Here is a 26,470-nt window from a genome sequence, read left to right on the forward strand (position 1 = left end):
ATTTATTAAATATACTTTATTTTGTCTCATAATCATTGTTATTATTTTACATTTTCCCCTATATTTATGAGCTTTAAATTAATTTTTATTTTTTTCCCATAATTACATGCATGGTTTTCATCATCAAATGTATTGTTTTAATCAAGGTATCTAGTGACTTAAGAACTCAAGATGTTATTGCTGTTAGTGGACACTTTTCTGAGCATTAAAAAAAAAAAAAAAATCAAATATCTATAGATTCAGAGATTATGAAAATTATCTCCTTACTAAAAATATAAGGTGTGTATTAAAGGAGCTGATAATTTCCCAATGAAATATTTATTACTTTTGTTTTCATAAACTTTTTCGTTAGTGAAGCAATTATTTTTCGATAGACACTAATTTCCCCATGTGGGGATCTCCACCATACTTTAAAGGTTTTTATTATTCAGTATTTTATTTTACTAATTAATTCAACTTGGTTTTAGGTCTTGAGCGACATTTTTACGATGCATTGAACTTTTTTTATGTATATTTCCCCTTTTTCTTTTATGGGAAAGTCAAGAAAAATTAATGCCCTGCCCATAAAAATTTTTAATAAGTAGAATGTTTATAAGTTACGAGTATGATGTCCAACCTTTAAAAATAATGTTTGACAATTTGATGAATGCATAAACTTTGCTGAGATATGCTGTCATGGGCAAGTAAATGGCAGTAGCTACAAAAATGAGTGTTACAAGTTTTTTACGTAACAATGATTCCCTATAAACATTAGTATAATGTTGGAATCTTTTCGTGCATTATTTTAAGTCCAAAAAAATAAATTTTAACCAAATAACATGTCGTTACTATAAAGCTGAACTAAAATAAATCACAAAAAAAAAAAAAAAAAAAAAAAAAAAAAAACAGATCAATAATTTGTAGATAATACTGTTTACCAGCCCAGTACAGTTTGACTGAAAGATAGTTTCTATTAAGAAAAAAATGAGAAGGACTAATCGTTCATAAAAACTCATCTAATAAAATTTATTGCATTATAATGTATAGAAATGTAAAAAATTCACAAATTGGTCGAACAAGGTACAAAAATTGCCTTTTTGGAAGCTTTCTTTTGTTTTGCTATTCAGGGATTAATCTGACTCAATATAAGAACTTTCACAACAAGATTATTTTGGGCCTACAGAGCCCCTCTTCTGCACCTGCAATTCCTGAGGCTCATGAGGATCAGGAAGTTTTTCTCGCATAGGCTTCACCCCCCATATGTCTCTCGCATATTCCGTAATAGTTCTATCACTGGAGAAATAGCCAGCAGATGCTATATTCTTGATAGCCATAGTTGTCCATTTGTTTCCATCCTAAAAGAAAAAAACCTTGTGTTATTTAAAATTGCTTTAAATATAATTCAATAGGTTTGGGTTTTATTTTATTGTAACAAGATTTATATTGCTGTTTAAGCTCTGACTGGAGCAACATTTGTACCCTATGTATCTGATCTTCAGAAGAAGGGCAATAACTTCGATACTTCTCATAAATCTTAGCCTTCACAACTTAGTTTCGTTGGAATTGTGTTGGGCGTTTTTCAAACGGCTGGATATACTGTATTGCAATTGCGGGGGGTTCTGACAAAGTAAGGGCTCCAAAAGGAATTTAAAGATGCATATGAAAAAATGTATACGCCAGACAAAGGGATCCTCAAAAATGTGTAAATCTGCCCCTGTTATCAGGTCTTGCACTGATAAGGAAAATTCATTCAAAAATAGTTATCTAATTTTTTTTTTTATTTTGTAAAAACGTTTTTATGACAGTGTTAATGCACTTCTACAACGGCAGCTTTTGCAATTCTGAGAATATCTAGTTTATATTCCAACTTCGCGCTAGCCATTAGCCAGAATTTACCTTCAGCGAGGGGGGGGGGGGGGAGGTTTGGTCATAACAATCCTTCAATGAGAATAAAGCAGAGAGGATATTTGTAAGTGAACATTGTCGTTTCTCATTAAGTTTTCAATAATCAAATTTAATTAACTGAACTTGAAATGTAATTAGACAAGATAAAGGCAATAGTATTGCACAATCTATGTTCGATTCCAAGAATAGATTGCGCTTGACTTGCGCCAAAGTGGTTGTATCAAGGCAAGTGGTAACCGTTCGCTGTCTCTAAATGGTTCCCTGTAGCAGCTGAAGGGTTAAAAATAAGGTATTATGTATTAAAAAATATTCATTCATAGAAAATTAAGTGTTGCTTTGCTATTGTCTATATTAATTTTCATCAAAACTTAGTATGGATGCTATTTTTTTTCAAACTTCTAATAAAATTCAAACTTGATTTACCTGATATGTTTTACTAACTTCTTCTTGACATTTGACATATTCTTCATAATCAGCTAATACATAAAATCTGGAATGAAATATAGGTAATTAATTACGTAAATTAAGATCATTAGGTATACATTATAAATGATTACTGATTATTTTAAAAAGTTTATTTCAATTACTTTGGTTACAAATCCACATAAACTACCTCCATCCATATTAGAATTCTATAAACTAGACATTACTTTCAATCTTCTCAAAGTAGGAGTATTTATGTAGATCATTGGTACTTACTGTCCGTTCTCGAAAACAAAGACTACCACTCAGGAAAGATTCCATTTCAAAAAGGGGCGATGGATTTAGGATGGGCACTTACCGCTCGCACTTGCTGTCTTTGAACACGTTATTTTGAACCTTTTACTTCCGGGTTTCCCTCCCTAATTTTATAAAATCACAGCAGACCTGATGCATGTGCTAATTGGCGCTAAGTCTCGGCTTAACTAAACGAACAGTAACTTATTCAGTAAATTACCGCCCAATAGCCAGGGCTAAAGCAGAAATTGCAGTCCTCGGCTGGAAATGACTGAGCTGGTGGTATATTTCATGTATTTCTGCTTTAGCCCTGGCTATTGGGCAGTAATTTACTGAATATACCATGCCTTGCCTTCAATATTTGAGTTGAACCGAACCATTGTTTCGGTCACTCGTCTGGTCTGCGCTAATTCTATATTAGCTATCAGTTTGTTTGACACTTTTGGCTTAATTAAGAGGTTTTCCATCTCCAGCTTGGTCATTTTCCTATGCCGAGCTGATGAGTGCTAATAAGCACGAAACTGCAGTCCTCGGCTGGAAATGACTGAGCTGGCGGTGTATTTCATGTATTTCTGCTTTAGCCCTGGCTATTGGGCGGTAATTTACTGAATATACCATACCTTGCCTTCAATATTCGAGTTGAACCGAACCATTGTTTCGGTCACTCGTCTAGTCTGCGCTGATTCTATATTAGCTACCAGTTTGTTTGGTGCTCTCGGTTTCCTTAAGAGGTTTTCCATTTCCAGCTCAGTCACCTTCCTACTCCGGGCTGATGAGTGCTAATAAGCACGAAACTGCAGTCCTCAACTGGAAATGACTGAGCTGGCGGTGTATTTCATGAACAGTAAGTTGTTTTATCCCCCCCTCATATTAAGATGATTCTATCGAGCCAGAACATGAGGCAGTAAGAAGAAAAAGGGATGTAAGGGACAAAATTAAACATTTGGAGATAACCGGTACAAATGGTAGGTGAACCTATCCTCTGTCTTGAAGGGAGAGATGGCACTAGTAGCTCTGGTAAGTGCTGCTATACAGCTTGATTTAGAAAAACTTTTCAATGAAAGCCTACCTAGGACCTTATCTTTAAATATGTTTTACTCAAAACTTGAAAATGTCCACTTACATCCCTTTGCTTATCACTGCCTCATATATAAGTTTTAAAAACATTTAGGTTTGTTGTCGGTAATATGAAAAAAACATGGAAAAGAAAAGGAAATCAAAAGTTGTTCTCATGACTTGGTGCTTAATTAGTTTTATGCAAAATTTGCGTCTAATTTCCAGAATTCATATTCCAACTATTTCGCTGTAAAATTAGAACTGTGTGACTAATCAAGGTCTCCGATTTGCATCATAAAACATTCACTTGTATTCATGTTTCATGTTTTCGCGGGGGGGGGGGGGGGGGTAAGGGGCTAATACATGGAAATGTTGTTAAATTGAGCTGTTGTTAAAATGTTAAAAGTGGAAATTCGTTACATGCAGAAATTGTTCAATAGTTTCCATTGTATGCAAAATATAAAATTAATCCTTACCTGTCATACTTCAGAATAATATCTACAAGATCTTTAAATTGATCTGCATTCTGTGGACTGAAGTAACCACACCTTATTTGATCAATACATCGCCTGAGTTCGGGATTTCTTTCATAATATTCCATTGCATTGTAACTAAAATAAAATAATACAAAATTGTAGAATATTTTCAAATATGGTAAATTACAAAGTTCATTTCAGTCTAAATCAATCATTAATCAGAAAACTTGAAATTCTAATCTCTCATTTAATTCTGAGTCAGGTAAGATTAAGCATAAATGGACTGATGCAATTGTTAAGAACTTTTCAAAATAAGAAGAAACTGCTTGGATTAAGTGAAAGATTTAGCGTCAAGTTCTTCCTCTGCAATGCGTCTCATAGGGTGGTTCAAAAAAAATTTTTTTTTTTCAACTAGAGTCCAGGACACTCCCTATTCTTTTAGACTTACTAATGGTATTATGCTGTAAAAGTTTTAGCTTCTTACTCAAATTTTAAGAGGGTGCTCAATGACCCCTTAATTTAACATTAGCCGTAGCAAAGAAAATGTCACAAATTTAGAAACATTTAATTTCCCCAGCTGTTTTTTTTTTTTTTTTTTTTGTAAATAATTATTTTTTTTGCAACGTAAATGCTTATTACTCGTGAAAATTGTATGTAGCATTGTTTTCCCAGTTCAATGTATTATTTAACTCCCCTCCCTATACTTACTGTCCAACCATGGGTTGCATGGAATTTTCAAACGTCCAGATAAGACGAATCTATGTGAATAAGGGATAAAACTAAAAATTTGATGCGCATATTCCACTCATTTGAATGAGACTCTGCTTCTGCAAAAGCTGACATCGGTAAAAAAATAATCGATTCGTCCATTTCCGGCTGTAAAACGGATGTTTGTCTTTCCATACAATCCGTGGTTAGACAGTATGAAGTTTGGGGGAAGCGGTTGAACACCCTCTTTCAGTTGAAACTGGAAGCTAAAATTCTTCCAATATATTACTATCCACAAGTCTAAGAATATTGAGGGGTGTCCTGTCATCTGAGAGAAACTTTTTTTTTTTACCTGTATTTTTGAACTACCCTAGCGTCACAGTTATCAACATTTTTAAAATTAATTCTTAGATTGTGTTTTCCAGTAACATTTTGAACAGATTTTGCAGTTCTGAAATTTTAAATTGCTGCTTTTAATAAGTTGTTTGCCGTTTTGCTCCATTGCAAGAGTGATTGTACTCCTAAACCTCCGTTTTTTCCCCTGCGATTCGTGATGAAATCAAACGCGCCCATATGTAAAATTTTAAGGGGGAGCTCAGATATTTTCCCCATGGTTTAGCAGGATATTTTCCCCAAAGAAACCGATTTCAATACAGATTAGAGTTATTAAAATTTGACGTTTTTAATAACTTATTCATTAATTGTCGGAGAAGAAATGTTTTTACATTTTTGCAAAGAAATAAGTACTAAAAGCTGGGAAGTTCTAATTTCAAAGGGGAGGGAGGCTTGAACCCCCACTTGCCACCATATGGGCGCCCTTGGGTATGATTTAAAATATCCACAAGCCTTTGTGTGAGTCCGGTCTGACTACTCCTATTTCAAATTTATATTTCCCTCAGAAAAATACTAGAAATTGATGTCACAAAAAATAAAATAATAATAATTTGAATTTTGACATCTTGAATTCAAATTATGTTTTTCACAATCACGTATGCGTGTGTATGTAGGCGTGTGTATTTGTGTCTGTGTACAGGCATGAGTGTGTATGTGTGTGTGTAGGTGTGTGTGCATGTATGCGCGTGCGTAGGATATGGACGCAACCTGGAGACTGTTTTCGTTAGAGGAGCAGCATCGTGAGGCCGGTCGACGGTGGTGCTGCAGAGGGAGGCGGGGGAAAATAAAATCAAAGGACACCAAAACAGTCAAATGAGAACAATAAGCAATGTGATTGTTCATTAAAAGTCACAAAAGTAAAAGAAAAGTAAATTACCCTCTTCTCTCAAGGGTTTTTACATCGTCAACTGTCATGCCAAATATGAAAATGTTCTCAGGTCCCATTTCTTCTCTCATTTCAATATTTGCTCCATCTAAGGTTCCGATCGTTAGAGCACCATTCAACTGCAAAGTTTAAAGGAAATTTTTAATAGATTGATAAGAAAATAAGAGAAAAAAAAGATAGACATTAATGTAACAGTAAAAATTTCTATATGAATCGTCCAGATGAATTAATCAGATCTAGATACATTGCATTTTATAGATTTTGATTTGTAAAAAAGTATGATTGAAATTAAATTTTATGATTGAAACCTTACATATAAGTAGAGGAAGTGAAACGTTTTTTTTTCACTTTTATTATATATATACTAGGGTGGTTCGAAAAAATCGGATTTCTTTATTTCGGAATTCTGTTACCTCTCAAAAGTTGTAGTTTAGTATCATCAATTGGAGAAAAATAACAAAAAAAAAAAAAAAAAAAAAATCAGTTGACATCTTTATTTGCTCATGAGGCTGAAAGTTTGAAAAAATATGCTAAAAATTGAATTTTTCAAAAAATAATTAAAAAAAATAGTTTTTTTTTTCATATTTTTATAACGCAACAGCCATGAATTGTCGGTATATAGCGTAGTTTGAACCTAAAACAATATTTTATACCTTTTACACAAGATCTTCCGTTCGCGCATACGCCTTAATTGAGCTAAAATCTCCTGCCCAACCTTAGACGAATGCGCGGACTAAAAATGTTATGTAAAAGCTATAAATTTATTTTTTTAGGTTCAAACTACGCTATATACTGACAATTAATAGGTTTGCGTTATGAAATAATACAAAAAAACTTAATTTTGTTATTTTCTGAAATTTTCTAATTTTTAATATATTTTTTCAAACTTTCAGCCTCATGCGTGAACTGAAAGTGTCAGCTTAGATATTTTTTTATTGTTTTTCCCCAATTGAGGATACCAAACTACAACTTTTGAGAGGTAACGCGATTCCAAAATAAAGAAATCGATTTTTTTTGAACCAGCCTAACAAATACATACATACTTACATACAACTCGTATTGCTCAGGAAATAAGACAAAATACGTTCTAAAATAAAATCACGTTAAAAGTAGGAAGGAAAAATGAAAAGTTTTTGAAAGGTTAAGCGGAAATTTTATTTTATATTCGTAGACTATAGCTGTAAGCGGTATTTTCTACAGATTCGATTTTTTTTTTGTATACTCCATGAACAGTGGAGTATTTTACTTCATATCATAAACTATGTAAGTTAAACTGAATTAAAAACAAACAAAGAAGAAGACATGTATAATGAATTGGAAACAGTTTAGTTTAGTAAAGCAAATGTAGGAGAAAAGAAAAAGAAACCCCTATCGAACGATGTATTTGTGATACTCTATGGACATCAGAAACTCTGATTTTGCTCCGATAAATGATTATTTAAATTGAACCTGAATTCAAAAATAAATAAATAAAGGAAAGCAAAACAGAGTAAAATGATCCAAAGGTAGTTTAATTTCAGTAAAATTAAGACAAAAAGATCAGATGAAACGTGATTTAGAGTTACTTCGTTACTCTGTCAAACTTTAAATTGGGAATAACCGAAAAGCGTTCATGCAATCATAACCAAGTAGAAAACAGTTAAAATTAATGGAGAAAAAAAGGGATGCCCCACAGTGATAATGCTCTGTGCATTCTATGTTCTAAGAACGTTTAGAAATGTTGTTTTAATTAAACTTCGCTTCAAAAATATATTTGATTTAAAAAAGAGCAGAATGCGCTAAAATAGTTTAGTTAGCTTAATTTAGGACTAGCGGAAATAAATCTTCACTGAGGAGCAAGAACAATCAAACCAAATTGTCACCAAATTTAGTTCATGTAGTAACCTGTCCATAAAGTAGAGTAAACTTTTTAGTGCAACAACATACAAAGGTAATGCAGCAATCTAGTGTTGAGTTATAGTAATCACAATTGTCTAAATCCTATAATCTTAGCTTTTTCAGCTATCAATAATTTTGTTAACAGTTTAAACAACCAATTTCCCTTGCAATTCAAGTATTATAACTAAAGTAATTTAAAACTGTATGTACAGCCCTAATCTAACCTGAGGCAATCTGGCATGGAAAGGTAAAGGACAGTATCTGCAGGAATGAGCTTTTAATATATTAAAAGAAACGCGTTTTGGATTCCCCAGTAACAGTAGAGAAGTATTGGTATCAGGCGGTTTTTCGTGATTTACTTTCAGTGGAAACCAAATAAGCAAACTTGCACAATAAAGCTAAAGTACAATAAATAACAAAAATACAAAAAAAAAAAAGGTGGGAAACGAAAAATTTGCAGATATTTCTCTTTATTTTCCCACTCTTTGGAATTAAAAAAAAAAAAAAAAAAAAAAAAAAAAAAAAAAAACAGCATTGAATCGCACTAATCTGCATAGAACTGCATACATGTGTTTAAGGGTTTTTAAATTCAAAGGAGTTGATTTTGTTGGATGAAAAGACATCCGACAAAAGTTCTCAGCAAATTTGTGCGATTTAAAGTTGCACTTTTTTCTTTTACTTTTCTGCACAAAGATATTTCTTCAATTCTTAATGTCTAGAAGTGTTCCAAATTTTGATGGGCTCGAGCCTGAAAAATAGCTGGAATCGGAAAAAAATGAGAAACTTTACTATAAATTTCGTTGAAACTGATATTTTTGACACTGGCTGTTCTTGTTCCAAAGTGCAGACATTCCAAATGTCAAGAAATTAGTTTCTAGAAAACAGAATGCAAGCTTCGCAATATTAACATAAGCATCAAACAATAATCAAAAATAACTTTGTTTGTCTTTTTCTTTCCTTTTCCGTGCTTATCCAGAAAATAAACTGATGTGCAGTCGGACCCCGATTTAACGAACCTCTATTTAACGAATTTCGCGATTTAGCGAGTTTTTCTTATTCTCCGACTAAAAGGAAGGTAAAAACCTCTATTTACCTAATAATAAACCCGAAATAACGAAATATGTTAACAGCCAAAAAGAATTTTTTTTTTTTTTTTTTTTTGTTCATTTGAGTTAGGAAATATTGGATTGTTTTGCAAATGTTACATCCATATTGTCCGAGGCAGAAAAAAGACTTTTCTTGGAATCAGCCATTTTTGACGGGCGAGGGGTCAACCAACGAATAGTGATTCTAAATCAGAAAAATATAGTGAAATTCCAATTAAAACTTACTTTTTCAAATGCATTACATGGCCTGGAAACTAAAAACATATCTCATGCAACAGGCTGCAAAAGACGCAGTATTTTTTTTCTCTCCATCATCAAGTCGAAAGAGAACTATTTCGAGTCAAGCATCAAGGAAATTGTCAAACATCTGTTACTCAGTAGTTAAGAATTTCAAACTAACTAGCGTCGTGGAATCTTTACTAATAATAAAGCTGAAACGCTGAAAGTCTCTCTGTCTGTCAGGATCTCTGTGACGCGCGTAGCGCCTAGACTTCGGCCGATTTTCATGGAATTTGGCACAAAGTTAGTTTGTAGCATGGTGGTGTGCACCTCGAAGCGATTTTTCAAAAATTCGATGTGGTTCTTTTTCTATTCCAATTTTAAGAACAAAAATATCATAAGATGGATGAGTAAATTACGAAATTATCATAACGTGGAACCGTAACATGGGCACAAACCAATTGGCGAGATACGAAATTATCATAACGTGCAACCGTAACATGGGCACAAGCCAATTGGCGAGAAATTTCACCACACATTATTTGTAAATATACAGGCGAACCAAAAGACCTTTTAATTTTTCTATTACGGGCAAAGCCGTGCGGGTACCAGTGCTGAATAAAAAGTGTACACTTTCTAATTATGGATAGTTAGAATTGCACAGTTGCTTAGGGGTTTTAGGTAAGGTAAGTGCATTTTTTTTAAATTTTATTTCACACCCCGATATTACGAATGATCCCGATTTAACGTATAAAAGTTTCGGGCCCAGTGAATTGTTAAATCGGGGTCCAACTGTATTTCAAAAAAACAAAAAAAAACATGCGATCTCTCGATAGAATCATCTGGCCCTCAGGTATAAAAAGGTTGGGTACCACTGAACTACTTCATTGCGTGAATAAAAACTCTAATTACCATAAATTTCATGTTGCCAGTTCCAGAAGCTTCAGTTCCTGCTAACGATATTTGCTCGCTGAGATCAGCAGCTGGTATCACTTTCTCGGCCAGAGAAACTCTGTAATTTTCCAAATACACCACTTTCAGCTTTTTGCCCACGATCGGATCGTTGTTCACTATTTGGGCAACGGAACAAATAAGTTTTATGATCTGTTTTGCTGTGTGATAGCCTGGAGCAGCCTAAAAATGAAATTGCATTATTTTAGTTGTACATCTATACTAGAAATACACTACTAAACAACTTGCTTTTTGTTAACTTGAACATAATTTTTTTCAAAAGAGCGCATATTTTTTGCATTAAATTAGCTTTTTTTTTTTTTTTTTGTAATACTTAGATTGAAATATGATTTCAGGATTTCAGTGCAAAAAATACTTCTAAATTACTAAGTTCATTTTCGTGATTTTTTTTTTTTTTCAAAATCTTGCTGCATTTTTTTTATTTAATTTGAAATATTTTCAAAAACTAATTCGATATCTAAATTCTAAACTTAACTTATGGATCATCTATCTTTCGTGCTAATTTGCATGATTTGTGTTGACATTTTTCAGATTTTAAGAGTGATTATATTTTTCTATGAAAACGAACATCATAATAAAGTTTAGTTCGTAAATAACAAACTAAATCAAGTGATAGAATTACAAAGCAACTCAATATAGTAGAAAACATCATATCATAAAGCGTATTTCATTTTGCGTTTATTAAATACTAGAAAATCGTCCATCAAGGCATGACGGGTGAAAATTGCTTCTACAATTGAACGAAGCAATTGCCTGTTGGTGATATTTTGATTGTTGAAATTGTAACCCTAACTCCAGTGGATTAACCCTAAACTCCAGTTGATAGCGTTAATTGTTGACCACTTTTTCGTTTCTTCATTCTCGTAAATTTAGTCTTTCTAGTAAAACAGTTAAGTTACCAGATCCATTACAGCCTTGTCAAAATAAAGCACTTCCCTGCATGTCAAACATTGCCAAAAAATATTATCAAATTATAAATAACTTATTTAATTTTTGTGCTTCAACAATGAAATAATGCTGTCGTGCTTGATATGGCACGAGTTCCATTGTTGGTGACGTGAGAGCGTTACTCTATCAGTGATTTGGGCTTTTATATATATGAGGATATGGTGTTGGCGCTGTAGTTGAAACCTTAAGTTGAATGTGCAACTACAGAACATAGGCAACTTTTAATTAAGTTAAAAGTTCGTGTTGAATTTTTTCCGTGCTAATGTTTTGCCTTACATGCTGTTATACTGTTTAGTATATTTGCCTTGTCTGCTATACTGTTTAGTATTTGCCTTCTACGTTGTTATACTGTTTAGTATTACCTTTCCTCCAATCATAACAGTTCGAGGAACGAATGGTCCGTTTGGATTGTCTTTGATTCTGTTGTACATTGTAACAATATGCAACAGATTCAAAAGCTGGCGTTTGTATTCATGAATTCTCTTCACTTGAACATCGTAAATGGAAGCAGGATTCAGAGTGATACCATAATCCCTTTGAATAAGCTGCGCCAACTTCAATTTATTTTCCTAAAATAGAAAAGAAAAAGAAAATGTGTAAGCTGAAATTTTCATTATACTGAAATATGAGGTGTGTTAAACCATTTCTGGACAGCTTTCATTCGTGAGAGCAGATAGAGGCATCTCTTTCGTGCTTTTTTGTGAAAATAAAACCACTTTTTGCGTCTTTATGAGTGAGCTATGAAACCACCATAAAGGGCGGAAGGTGAGTTTTTGATGCTGCAAACAAACCTACTTGGGAAAAATTCCCGGGACCCCTGCTTTCTTTTTCTTTTAAAGAGCCCCCAAACCTAAATTCTAAAAAGCTTTGGGGTGAATTCCCCAAATTTTTTTTTACAATTTCACTGCCTGAGACAAAAGTTATGCAGTTATTGGGAAAGTAAGGGGGGGGGGGGAACATCTAAGAACAAAGACAGTCAAAGAATTAAGAAGTCAATCTCTTGTGCGTTCCCCCATTATGCTGAATGCGTAAAGATTTAGAACTAAGACCCTTTCAAACTTAGATTTTAATACATAAATTTTGATTATAAAATTGAAAATAAAAACACAACTTAATGATGTAACATATTGTTTTTAAATTTGCTCAATTGCATACAATTGTTTCCAAAAATGTCACTAGAAAAAAAATGGAAAATCATTTACTACGAAAGTATTCGTTGCACCTAAATTCAAAATATTAAGACGTTGGTCATTGCACAAAACAATTGTTTAGGCAGATAATTAAAGATGCGTATTTTTAATCATAATTCCTGAAAACTACCTAAAAGAAAATCATTACATAAGAATTCGGGAAAATTTTTTACAAATCTGTTTTGAAATACAGTCAACCCTTGATATCTCGAACCTCCTTATCTCGAAACCCTTGATGTCTCGAAACAAAAATTTTCCCCAGCATTTTCTATAAAAACCCCTATGTATTTTCCATAGTTATCTCGAAATTTATTTTTCGAAACCCTTGATATTTCGAAATTTTTGCACAGAAGCAAGTTTCAATTGTCGTTTTGCTTTGGCAATTTTTGTAGTAAAACCAGTTCCAGAGACAATTGCTTAACGTTTTTCATCCCTTTTCTTGGAATTTTTATGAATAGGGGATTAGGGTAAGATAATAGGGGAGTGTTGGCATGAAGGGGATGCAGTGTTTTCCCCAGAGTTTAGAATCTTAGCATTTCTCTCGAACATGTTGTCCACTGTAAAGAAAAGGGGTTCAATTTTTCGACCGTCAGTTTTCAAGCGGAAATGGAAAATGCGTTCCTCATTTTCATCATTCAGCTTTTTTAACTCCTACAAAATGGCTGCTGAGAACTTTTTTAATGTAAGGTTACTGGTTCAAGATAAAATTAGAATTTTTAAATTTTTAGGTGAAAAAACCAAGTTGAAATTGTTGTTCATTCCAAAATCTCATCCTGTGCACTTTCGACAATTAGAAAATTTCAAATCCAGTGAAATATTGAAGACTACTTTATTGATAGTCATTCGAAGTGGTCCCATAGTACATATATAAATGCATATAGCTTACGTGTGCGCACATGTGAGAGTTACTAGTGTAATTTTTTAAAAACTTTGATAACTCGAAAACTCGATATCTCGAAATTTTTCCCCGTCCCGAGAGATTTGAGATATCGAGGTTGTACTGTATTTTTAACGGAACAAAATGAGTTGTTTAGATTTTTAATGTAATGAGTAATGCGCATTCTTGGAAAATTAAGCAACTGTATTACTTTGCTGCTCACTGTATAGTGAAATAACATGAACTAAACATAAAAGGCTGAGAAATTTCTGTAATAATTTTTGGAATTATGCAGTTAAAAAAAATAACAATTTATTTTTCGTTGTAATAATGTCGTTGGAAGGAAATGATGAGAGATAGAGAAAGAAAGAAATATTCTAGCTTGTACTTACATTTTTAACTTGTTGTATCTTCTGTACAAAACTTGTTATTTTGTAAAATGGCATTATTTTCTTCAACTGTTCCATCTGAGTAATCCATTCGTCGCCAATTTTCTGTTGAACATATTTTCAATGAAACATACGTTGCAATAAAACGCATTTATTGACAAGAGGTACAAAGAAGAGGTACACAGAGGTAAATGAAGAAAGTATTTAGTCACATACGTGTACAGTAGTAAAAAGTTTGACATTTATACGCAATAAAAATATTTCTTATTTGTGTATGGTTGTGAAAATCTGAATCAAAACATTTGTGTCCTCCAACACTTGAAATGTATTCTGTTCACATGCAAACTAACTTAATTTTTTTTTGTTTGTTTTAGTAAACAAAGTTTAGATTTAAAAAAAATGAACAGAATAAAATAAATGAATAAAAATAAAAGAATAAATGAGAACAATAATGAATTTTTATGTAACTTCAGTATTTTCAATGGATTAATTGCGCTGCATTTGCGTTGGCAAATATTTTTACTTAGAAAAATGCTACTGATTTCAGCTCCAAATAGTCTGCAAAATGTCATGGAGAAATCCAAAAGCTAATTGAGAATGGGAAGGGAATATATCTCCCCAAAGATGTTTTAAAATAAGAGTTGACGTTGAAAAATAACTGGCAAGCATTAACACATTAATTGGAGCGCAAATTCTATGCTATTTAACAAAATTAAGAAAAAACAAAAGCATAAAAATAAAAATAATTGACGCTGAATAAATGAACGAAATATTAAACAAATAAGTGAAACTATAAAGAATAAAATAATAAATGTAGAAATAAACTTATTTTTAAAAGATGAATGGATATATTTTTGGTAGGACATCACAAGTAGAATTTGAATAACACATCATAATGTAAAATAAGTTGTGACGTTAATACTTATGATATATGATTAATAACTTTCCTCCAAATCATGAAAAAAAGAAAAGAATAAAAAAATCGAACGAAAGAATGGAAACGAATGTCTTTCTAAGAATTTTTTAACTAAAAAAAATACATATATGTAACTTAATTGAATAAGTAATAAGGTTGCAAATTATTAGCTTTTTGCTACTAATGTTAATATAAAATAAAGGACATTGATTAATCAATCTCACATAACTACTTATTTGGTTTAGGAATCATTTAAATTTTATATTTAATTACAGGCTTGAATCATCTTTTTGTTTCACTTTAGCTATCATCACATTCATAGTAATTAAAAATATCAGAAATAATTTATTTTTCCTCTTAAAAAACCAAACTTCATTCCATGCTCACTATTATGTGAAATTATGCGTCAATGTATCGAAGTACTAAAAACTTTCGCCATCAGCACTGATATTAGTTTTTCCGCAATGTTACAACTTCGGCGGAAAAACTACATGTACAGTGTTTTGTTCAGCAAAGCATTGGGAATAGTAATTGCAATACCGGTATTTCGAGCTATTACGCTATTTCGTGATACTGTTATTTGCTGAGGGAAAATAACCGGTATTTTCGGCATATTAGCGTTTTATAATAAATAGTTTTTAATTGACAATTTTTCATTCCAATTAGTTACATATCCAGATATTTTAAATGTGCATTTCTTTTTCGATGAGCCATTACCAAACTCAATCTATTGATGTAAAAATATGGTTTTAAAACCATGAATTAAAGGAATATCAATAAATGAAAGTAGTGGAAAGATTACAAAATCATATTTTTCATTTTCAGATGGTGTGATGAATCGCATTTTCGTGCGTTTTTGCGTGCATCATGTATTTATTTTTTCCTTGATCACTTACTTGCTTTTTGGTAAAAGTTTATTTTAAGTGTAATTACGAATGTAATTGTGCTATGAAAAATCTATTCCAACCATCAATCATAGCAATTTATGATATATACTTTTAAATATTTCTCCTGCCCGTATCTGTACTGGATTTTGAGAAAATCCTATTTTTGATGGCATAACAAATGTTAATTTGATGTCACCGGTATTGGTGTACTATCGTGTCTCGCTGTTTAGCTATATACTTAAGGAGATAATACTTTGGAATTATATAGAGCCTTGACAATTTGCATAGAGGAAAGGCATAATCCATTGGAAAATATTTTCAGATACTTACACAATTAAAGAATTTTGAAAAGAAAACGAATTAAAATTAACTAGCAAAAGATCAAATTCAGTTAAGTATATCGGGAATTTCAAACTAAAGGGTTATTAAAAAGCAAAAATTAACCTATCTTGATCAAGGAAATTGTTGAAGATGATGTTAATATTGGAATAAAATTGCTTCTCGAAGAGAAATTACAACTAGCTAAATTAAAAAAAAAATACTCACAATTTCTAACTTTTATATTAATGTTAGTATTCTACAAAATGATTCATCCAAAATTAGCAGTCAGAAGACCGAATTATTTGAATATGAAGTACTTTACTTTGGGGCAATTAGAGGAGGTATATCGCACGTTATTAACAGCGCCCTCAACCTGCGCGAACTCAGAAAGAGTATTTTCAAGTAAAGGAAATTTGTGCACTAAAATTAGCTCCAAGCTCAATAGATGAATTTTATACTCACTCAATAGATGAATTTTGTTTCTTACTACTATTGATTTTGGTTCCTTTAATGACATTTGTTTCTTTGCTTTATATTTATTCAGAACACCTTTCATAAATAATGCGCTTTTTATGCAAAATCATTAAACATTGCAATGAAACAATATTTGTTTGATCATTTTTTGAGAAATTTCTTATACTGATATTAATACCAGTATTCCAGTATCACGTTTGAAAAATACCGAATACCGGTACTTCTGGTTCGGTATTGCAATCTCAATCGGAAACAAGCAAAATTTGAATATTTTTTTCGCAGTAACCCCCCGTTCATCGCGTCTCTTTTATATCGTTGATCCGGATATGTCACGCTTTTCCTGTGTCTCCTAAAAAAAGTAAAGGCAATAAAATTTTGCAAGTTATATTTCTAAAGAAAATTCATTTTCTTCACTTTTTCTTTTGTCCATTAATAAAAAGAGGTGTTTTCAATTCATCTGAATGTTCTGCTTTTAAAGTTACAATTGTTTGATCTTAATATCACAAAAGAGTTACTGGAGTATTTTTAAATACTTTTTTTACATTTTTGAAAAAAATCAATAACCTGAATAGTTTTCTTTTCCTTTTTTTTACTTTAAAAGTCACTCAAATGCAAAATATAATATATACTTATTGTAGATTCAAATATTGAACGCTTGAATGCTGGAAGAATCGTTATTTTGATAATCTCGGTTATATCGCGCTTTTTTGTTGTCTCCTGACAAATGCGATGTAAATGTGGGCTGCTGTATTTGAATTTTATTTAAAAAATGTTTATTTTCAAAGCTGCTAATCAATAACTCTTTTGATTAGTCAGACATTTCCTCTCAACTGCTCAGAAGCCCAACTTAGAAGACTTCAGCTATCACATAGATTGGGCATTCCACGGTATTTTTGACATTTATGTAGAGTCCGTAACGTGACCTTTTTTGCCATAACTTTTTAATTTACTGTTTGATTAGCATATTATTTTATTTTGATCTTTTCCTACCAACACACCAGCTCAAATTAAAATAATTTGCAAATCAAACGGTAAATTAAAAAGTTATGGCAAAAAAAGGTCACGTTACGGACTCTACGTAATGTCAAAAATACCGTGGAATGCCCCAGATATGAAGAAGAGTAGTGATTTCGACTGTGATTAAACATTAACAAAAATGTAACAGGGATATATTTTCTAATGCTTCTTTATTCTACTTTTAACCTTCGTGAGAGTAGCATAATTATATTACAATATTTATTTCAGATACGTGTTAACACCTTTTGTTTAAGCGCCCTTGTGTGATAAATTTTATTTTAAGTCGTGATAAATCTACTTCCGATGCAATGTTATAGGCAAAAAATATATTTGCTTGAAATATATTTACTTCAAAATAAAACTCTTTTAACCCTCACCCTTAGTGGAGGTTTTAGTACCCTTCTTACCTCAGCGATGACGTCTGCTAGCTCAGGATTACACTGGACCAGCCACCGTCGAGGAGTAATTCCATTTGTTTTATTTTGAAATTTCTGTGGCTCCATTTCAAAAAAATCTTTAAACCTGTTTCGACGATAGAAAAAGGCAACTGTATACATAGTGTGAACAATAACTATGAAGCATCATATTTACATCATATTGAATGAAATGCACTACTATGATTTCATTTTCAGACCAATAAGGCATGCAATCAAGCAAACATTTTTTACCATTACCAAGACGTAACAAAATTTCTTGAAATAGATACTTACACTGAAGATTTCAGGATACTGGAGTGAAGTTTGGCAACACCATTAACAGCATGAGAACCAACTATTGCCAAGTGAGCCATGTTGATGCATTTCTCTGGCTCTTCTTCTACCAAAGACATTCGACGAAGTTTGTCGAGGTCTCCAGGATATTTTTCGGCAACTTTCTTCGTAAAAAAAACACATTGCATAAATCAGCTTGTGTGTATAATTTTGTTTTCCTTTTTTTTTTTTTGAAATGAAACGATGTTAATGAAACGAAAATTACCTTTAAATGTTGTGCATTAATTTCATAAATTATTTCCAAATGTCGTGGCAAAATGCTCTCTAATGTGGAAGTTGGCCATCGCTCCAGTGCCTCTGGCAAAATTGTATGATTCGTATACGCACATGTCTTTACAGTGATATTCCAAGCCTATAAAAGCAACAAATTGCCGTATCAATATGCGATTTGCGCCTTAATAATTCACAGGTTCAAGAATGTTTTATGACGCCCTAAAAAAAGGGAAAAAAAGAAAAAAGTAATTATACATACATAATTAATTTACATTGACGGCTGTTTCGTCACAGTAAGAAAAACAAATTCTTACAGTGACAATACAGCGATTACTTGTAGCTCGAATTTTTTCTTTTTTCTTTTTTCCTTCTTTCTTTTTCTTTTTTTTGATGTCATAAAAATTCTTGAACCCACATATCTTGTATTAGAAGTAATTACCTACCGTTTCCCAAGACAGCCCTTCTATGTCTACAAAAATTCGCATCAGTTCTGGAATGGCAATGGCTGGATGAGTATCATTCATCTGGATTGCTATCTTGATTAAGATTAAAACGAAAAAGTTAGAAAACTTTTTTTCAGACAAAATTTTATAGTTAATATACAATTAGCAACAACAACAATTATGATGATGTAACAACAACGTGAGTATTAACAACAGTAATAATAATAATAATTGCAACGCTATTAATTACAATAATTATAATTGTAACACTAATAATAACAATATTAATAATTGTAACACTAATAATAATAGCAGTAAGAGCAATAACAACAACAGCAACAACAACAATGATGTATGCAAGGTACTTATAAAATTCCTAAAACGTTGAACAGCATCAAACAGTGGCTTTTGTCGAATTGCTTCCATCCATAAGGTCAATTCTTTTGTAATAAATAACAGAGTTAAAAAAAAAATACTAAGAACTTTTCATAATGCACTCAAAAGGACAAAATAACTTTTCTGGGTCAGAAAGAACAATTTAAGTGTTCCTGTAGTTTTCAAAAATTCCAAGAAAATGACACCATAAACGATGAAAAGTTCAATCATAACTTTTAGTGTTATATCATGCATATTTTTCTTATTGGGAAAGTTTGGTTTGAAATGACTATAATCGCACTTTTAATTGTTTGTGATGTCATATTCTTGGAATTTTTGAAAACTACAGGAATACTTAAATTGTCCTTTCTGGCCCGGAGAAGTTATTTTGTCCTTTTGAGTGCGTTAGGAAAAGTGTTAAGTATTTTTAAAAAAAATCTACTATTTTATACTTTCTAGTATAAATGTATTTCAGAAATAGAATAATATTACCATCACGAAACTTCACCTTATTTTTTCATTTAAATGCTTCGTACTAAAAGGGGGAAAAACAACAACATACGTGTCTAAAACTTTAAGCAGTTGGCACTAAAAATTAATTCTTGTTCTCTAGGATTTATTTGTTTGCTAATTTAATTAAAACCATTTAAATATTAAAGGTTTCACAAACTAATTTATGTTTCAAAACAAGTTACTTGTGATAAAGAAACTAATGTGTCTCTTTACTTAGCCCCGTTATCAATTATTGGCATAGATGAGAGGACTGATAGGGCATTTCATGCTTTCTCCAGAGAAGCTATCTTTCAAAATTTAATTGTAATTACTATTAATATTACTGTTGTAAGGCAACGAATATTTAAAACAATGAGTTTTATATTTTATCATTTAATGGGGAAATTACATGAAATTTACGGTTTTCCACCCTAACCAAAATAATAATTTTATTTTGTAATTTTAATTTTTCAGCGTTAAGTTGTACCTTAAGATTAAGCAAATAATTTAGTGAAATCCCGAAGTCTCTAAGTGGTATAGTTGCTGAGATATAAGCAAAAGCAGGCCTCAGATTTCTCCGTGACAAACATGTCAACTATAATAAAAGTGCTTAAAAAGGTGCTCTTTGTAATTGCAAAGCACTTGTCTACAATCACTTTCAACTTCTGTACTTTATTAATGATTGTATTATTTATATTTTCAGCTCAAATGTAAAGTTCAATTTAAAGTTAGTTTTTTAGTTTTTATAAAGCTCGTACTTGAATGAATGATTAATTTTAATGAGTCTATTCGAGTAAAGAAAATTATCTGCGTAAAAGAAAGAGAAATGTTCTTGGGATGATTATTGTTTTCTGAAAAACGATGTATTAAATTACAAATTAGTCCGCACAATATGTGAAAAATACATGCAAATAACATTAGAATAGGGAAATTATGTTTTATAGTTTGTTTGTGATGAATCACAAACATTTTTTTCAAATGTCTTACAGCCTTATTCTGCAATTTGTATGCATTGTGAAATGGGATTCTTCTTCTAAAACTAAGCGTCTTTTTTGCCTATGGGAAACTTTTAATCTCGCAAGTTTTTACAAATAAAGAACTGCCGGTATTTCTAAACATATAAATCCAAATAGAGGCCATTACTTTGTTCCATTACAAGAGTGAGAGGGACAAAAAAATTTCTGTTTTTAATGTTTGAAAAAATCTAAGGCATTGGAATATGTTATTATGTAATTATCATTAAACGCCAGAAAACAGTTTCTCTGCTTATTAACTGATTCATTAAAATGTTTCAATAGTTTTGAATACTTTTTCAATTTTGAAAAGCTTACAATGATATTCTGAAGAAACTAAAGCTATTTTTTGCATTTGAAGGACCGCTCAAACCTTGTTAATCTGATGTAGTAAAAATTTTTATTCTGTAATCAGTATGTATGAAATAAGAAAACAGCCATTTTAGAAAGCCTTGTCACTACCGAAAGAGGGGGAAATCTTAGATTTCGCTGAAAGGTTGCTATTGAAAATACTTATATAATCCTCAAAAGATCAAAATGGAGGGAGTGGTAAAGTGATATCCAGCATCTTACAAGCAAAACTTTAGCTTATCTTGGCTGCCACGCGATGTAGGATGATGATGATTTCTGAAAAAAAACTTACTTTCTGTGGAAAATTTTCAAATGTAGTCCTCACAGGGTCTCTGGATCCAAATTTAGAAGTTTTAAATCTTCGAATGATATCTTGAAGAGTTGCAGCAACCAGAAAATATTCTTGCTTCAATCTCAGTTCTTTGCCTTCAAAGAACTACAGTAGACAAAAATGAAAAATAACAAAATAAACATTCCATTTTGTGTTTACATTAACAGCAGACAAGAGCATGTCATTAGAAAGATACACTTACGTTGTCGTTGGGATATAAAACACGTGAAATATTTTCGGCTAGATTCCGGTCCAGTACTGCTTGGATATAATCTCCATTGTTAACTGAAAGGCAAAAAAAAAAAAAAAAAAAAAAAAACTAAAGACTAAATTTTTTTGAAATTTTTATCTTCAAGATATTACGTAGAGAATTCACATCTTTTCAAATTGCCACGACAGGTTCGGACTGCCCTCCAGAGTGAGACTTTTGTATCTTTTAACTTTCGTTAGACTAGCTTTCTAGAAAATGTCCGGAATTTTCAGTGTTCAATTGCAGAGTTAGTAAGAGCTAGAGTAATCATTTTCAAGATCAATCTTATTTTTTCAGGGTATTCAATGATGTTTTCAACTTTAAAAATCATTTTTGTATTTTTGCCATGGCTGTCTAATTTTCTGTTGCAAAAAATTATTTATTTCTCCTTCCTTATCCATCCGGACGAGTTAAATATTATTAAGAAAGGTCCATCCTCCAAAGAGCAATAGCGCACCCCCTCCTAAATACCAACCTCCAAGAGTATGAGCCTTAACCCCCCGCTCCCCCCCCAAGAAAAAGAGAAAATAGCCCTAAAGCACCCCTTCCTCCTAAAAGTTTCAATGGTGCAGTCTACGCCATGATCCTCTTTGGTGGGTACGCCTGTCAAAGATGTTCTGGTACCATTTTGGAATAACATTAGAACAACTCAAACCCTTAATATAACACTAGAATGGAAAACTTATACTAGTATCTATAGAGTGGAACGTTGGGGGAAAAAACAAAACTCGACTAAAACGGGTAATCAATAGTTTTTTTCTATGACAGGTTTTTCAAAACTTTTTTTTCGGCACCTTTTTAACAAGTTTTGAAATAACTGTGATGTTATGGGATTTGTCTACATGTGTCATATGTCTAATTTTTTCCGCAATGAATATTGCCAGGTTGAATTCGAAGCAGATTTTATATGATAAAAAAAATGTGATACATTAGTATACCCTTTTCCCTTCTCACTCATTTGATATTTTCAATTTCGGCTTAACTTTTGTAATAGTAATTTTTTTACATTTCATTCTAGAATTCTGCTTTCCCCCATTCTCATGTTATGCTTTATGACATTTATTTCATCATGCTGAAGGACTATATTTAGGTGCTTCTCCCAAGTTTATTTTCAAATTGAAATTGTAGAAAAAAAATAACAATATATTGCAAACATCAAAACTAGGTCTCGCTTGCAGAGAAAGTATGATATCAAAAACAAAACTGCAAAAGGGCGATTCTCGAATATATGTCCCGTGCATAATGCATAGCTTTTTATTTTATTCAAGTAACTATTAATTAAATATGGGATTAACTGTTATGCTTTGATAGTATATTTAAGCATGTATTATTCCCCAACAAGCAATATTTTTTGAAAGCTTTAGTTAGCTGGAAAAAATATAAAAAAAACTTAGCGTTACGCACGGGACTATTTTTTTTTTTTGAAAATCGCCCAAAAAATGTTTATAGAGCCAAGTCAACTTGATAAATATCCGTTTTCGGTAACACGAATTAATTTTTTCTGGGTCAATAACAAAAAAAAAAAAAAAAAATGCTTTAGAGCATGTTTGTAGATACTTACAAAATCTCAAGTTGAAACTGTTGGGAGATTTAGCAGACCATAACCGTAATGTATTAACCACATTATTCCTAAATCCAGGAACTGGACTGTCATATGGCATGGCAAACACTATCTGGAAAAGCAAATGTGTTAACAAAATGCCACTTAATTTTACATTTAAATCAATTTGATAAATATTGTGTTAGCAGTATAGTTGAATATGAAAAATGATTCTAGCTCACTATTTCTACTGATTTTTCAATTTTAAGTTTATTTGTACAGAATTTATGTTTGTCACATAAACAGAAAAAACGTTGCCCTAATGAAATGAAAACACTTTATTAGAGCAAGGAATGACGTGTCTACATGGGTATAAGCCAAGAACACTAGCTTTGAAGCTAATAGAACCAAAACATAAGAGACAGGTACAAAAACAAACTGGTAGCTACCGATCCTAGATGCTCAGACTTATGCTATAAACGTTCAGTATCTGGTAAATTCAAGCCTTTCTGGTGGCTACATAATAATATTTTGATGAAAAAAAAAATCAATTCATACCACTTACTTAATTTTACACAGAAGTCACAGGATAGCTGTTATCAAAAATGCAGGTGTCAGTAGCATCGCGTAAATGAGAAGTAAGTTGGTAGTGCGTTGTCATAGGCTTAATTTTTAGCGTAGTAATTACTGCGAAACATTAAAGCAATTATTATGTTGAAGCACCAGGAGGTAAGACTTTTAATATGAGTAGGAAGATGGAGCGAAGCGCTTGGGACATATTAACTAGGAAATGGTTAAAGCCATGAATGGTAGAATAAGTAGCGACACATCCGCCATCTTGGGGCTAAACGATGCTTTTTTCCTATGTCTGCTGCGACGAAGTAGCTTGCTTTTCTTCTTGCTTGTGGTTTCTTATTAACTCCATGTTAATCCACAATCAAAAAAAAAAAAAAAAAATGAGTTACTTTATTATAGCCATAAGATGAAAGCAGCATTTAGTCCCAAGATGGCGGACGGTACGCTACATAAACTTTATCTAGGGTTTTGAAAATTGTTAAGGAAGCCAACTTTTCTTGAATCAGTTTCCAGATGGTGCTGAGATTACTTTCAGGTGTAAGTTCCCCCTATAGGTAACGAATATTTATTGACTCTTCTCCAACAAACCTCTACCGATTTAAAAAACAATCAATATAAGACGTACCAATATGCATGCTCCAAAGAATCGCTGAACTAAACTTGGATCTAATGGACAATACCAGCAGGAGATCGATTCGAATACCTTGACTCTGAATACACCCACTTCTGCAGTAAATCTAGAAGGTTAGCGAACATTTGGCAAATAAGTGACTATAAACAAGAAACTCGGCCATCTGATTCAGGATTCCAGCTAATAAGTGCTGATTATCCCTGTTGTGAAAATAGGACCAAACATTGAATGGCTCTTTAAATTAAACGCGGCAGATATACTGAACGGTCTTACAAGTTCTGTTTGCACGGCCTTTTGCCCAGTTTCCAAATTTCATGTAATCTAACAGTAAAAAATGCTTCCTCCGCAGTCGAAAATGGCTATAATAAAACTAGAGCATAATTCACAAATGATTTTATTCAAGATAAGAGTATTCGTCGTATGAAGGACTTGAGAGAATTGCTACAGATTCTCTTATGTAACTTCAAAAAATGTGGAAAAAAGTTAAAAAGTCGAAAAAAAAAAATCCTCACAGAATTTCTTTTCTACAGATTAGTTTTCATTAAAAATTGTACACTTTTTAGAATAAAAAAAAAAGGGAACTTACCTGCGTGTCCACCCATTTTGAACCTTTACTCGTTTTCTCCACTCTTCCATAAAAATTGACTGGGAGCATGTATTCTGGTCTCGCTTTCTCCCATGGGTTACCAAACCGCAACCAGTCATCTGGTTCCTCGATCTAAAGTTGAAAAGTTATGCTTCTTATAGACGTTTTAAAATCTGATTAATTTTTTATTGTCTCTTTTTTTTAAAGAAATTTGTCACCATAAGATGTGAAATAAACAAATTATATAAAACGAGTGTAAACCAGATAACCGTATTTCCTGAGTAAAAAATTATGGTAGCTATAAAAAGTATAATTCTGGTTTAAATGAACATCAACAAAAATATGTTTACATTCAAAAACAAAACATTTCTTCTAACACTCTTTGATGCACTCTAACTATGCCGAACGTTTCTACCATACTTGGATTTTTCCCACTATCGATGATACCCTCCGCAACATGTATTTCATCTGTACCCTGTTTCAACCGACCCCTGTCCCCCCTAAATCACATAAACTTACTGATAGAAGATTCAATACTTTCTATCGTCGGCTTCTGTTATTCGTGTCAGTTTGAAATATCTTTTACAAAAATTGATAGTCGAAAGTTTAATGGTCAGATCTTAATGTGTAAATTTTAAAAATATTATTCTAAATTAAGAAAGCAGTAATAATAATTCTAAATATTCAGCCGACAATATTGCTAAATTCTCTAGTTTTGATGCACGTTAGGGTATTGTAAATACGAATATGTTACGTACTAATATGCCTTTAAAAATGGGATAAAATACCCTGTTTAACGTAAATACCATAGGCTTGAATTTGAATATTCCTGAACTATTGTCAAAAAAGATGTACAAAGCTTAAAATTATCAGCATTATCAATAGCAGTGACGCTCCTAGCATGGATGTCACCCGGGGTGGTAATTTGCGACGTCACCCCCTCTCCCCTCTACTAGAAAAAAAAATATTTCATATAAACATGAAGTTCAAACCAATTTTCAGAAACATTAAAGGTATAAAACAGATTGCATTTTACGTAAAATTCACCCTAGATGCGTACATAACCGACAAATTGTCCCCTCAACGCGATATTGTCTGAAATTTAATAGAGAAAACATATTATAAGATACATTTGTGGAAAATTATTCAGAATTGAAGTATTCATGTTTTTCGTAAACTCCTAAAACCATTTTGCGTGTCACTCCGAAAAGGGTATCACCCGAGGCCGAACACCCTTTTTGCCCCCCCCCCCCTCCTGTAGTGACGCTACTGTCAATAGCCAAAACTTTTGCTATTGATAATGCTTTGGATGTTGGTAATACTATCCAACAATTCAAAATGATGATGATGAGAAAGATCTAATCAATCGAGTGATTGATTAGATTAGCTATAATCATATCATAAAAGATGCCGAGTTTTTTTTTCATAACAGTCCAATGTCTTAAGATTACGTAAAAATAAATAAATATTTGATAGTATGTTTTTTCTATGTTTCAAGTTAAAAATTGTGTTTCTTTTAATATTTTATTTTTGATGCAAAAACTTCGTGCTTTAAGAAGCTCATGAAGTAAGGAATACACAAGAG

At 32.1% G+C, this 26,470-nt stretch overlaps 1 protein-coding gene across 1 annotated transcript in view; it reads right to left on the reverse strand.

Annotated features, from left to right (window-relative positions):
* Positions 1-980: 980 nt before the first annotated feature.
* The window catches only part of LOC129221418 (glycogen phosphorylase-like), a 49,146-nt gene continuing 23,656 nt past the window's right edge, over positions 981-26,470 (reverse strand). Inside the window, exons 7-18 of the mRNA XM_054855903.1 lie at positions 21,264-21,407; positions 18,741-18,833; positions 18,290-18,436; positions 18,025-18,188; positions 17,722-17,836; positions 13,703-13,804; positions 11,606-11,812; positions 10,236-10,457; positions 6,112-6,239; positions 4,134-4,268; positions 2,308-2,374; positions 981-1,334 (exon numbers count right to left, since the gene is read on the reverse strand). Of these exons, the coding sequence (XP_054711878.1) occupies positions 1,146-1,334; positions 2,308-2,374; positions 4,134-4,268; positions 6,112-6,239; positions 10,236-10,457; positions 11,606-11,812; positions 13,703-13,804; positions 17,722-17,836; positions 18,025-18,188; positions 18,290-18,436; positions 18,741-18,833; positions 21,264-21,407 (1,713 nt within the window). The 3' untranslated portion in view covers positions 981-1,145. The remainder of the gene's footprint in view (positions 1,335-2,307; positions 2,375-4,133; positions 4,269-6,111; positions 6,240-10,235; positions 10,458-11,605; positions 11,813-13,702; positions 13,805-17,721; positions 17,837-18,024; positions 18,189-18,289; positions 18,437-18,740; positions 18,834-21,263; positions 21,408-26,470) is intronic.

Source organism: Uloborus diversus, chromosome 4, assembly GCF_026930045.1.
Source record: "Uloborus diversus isolate 005 chromosome 4, Udiv.v.3.1, whole genome shotgun sequence".
NCBI classification, from domain to species: domain Eukaryota; kingdom Metazoa; phylum Arthropoda; class Arachnida; order Araneae; family Uloboridae; genus Uloborus; species Uloborus diversus.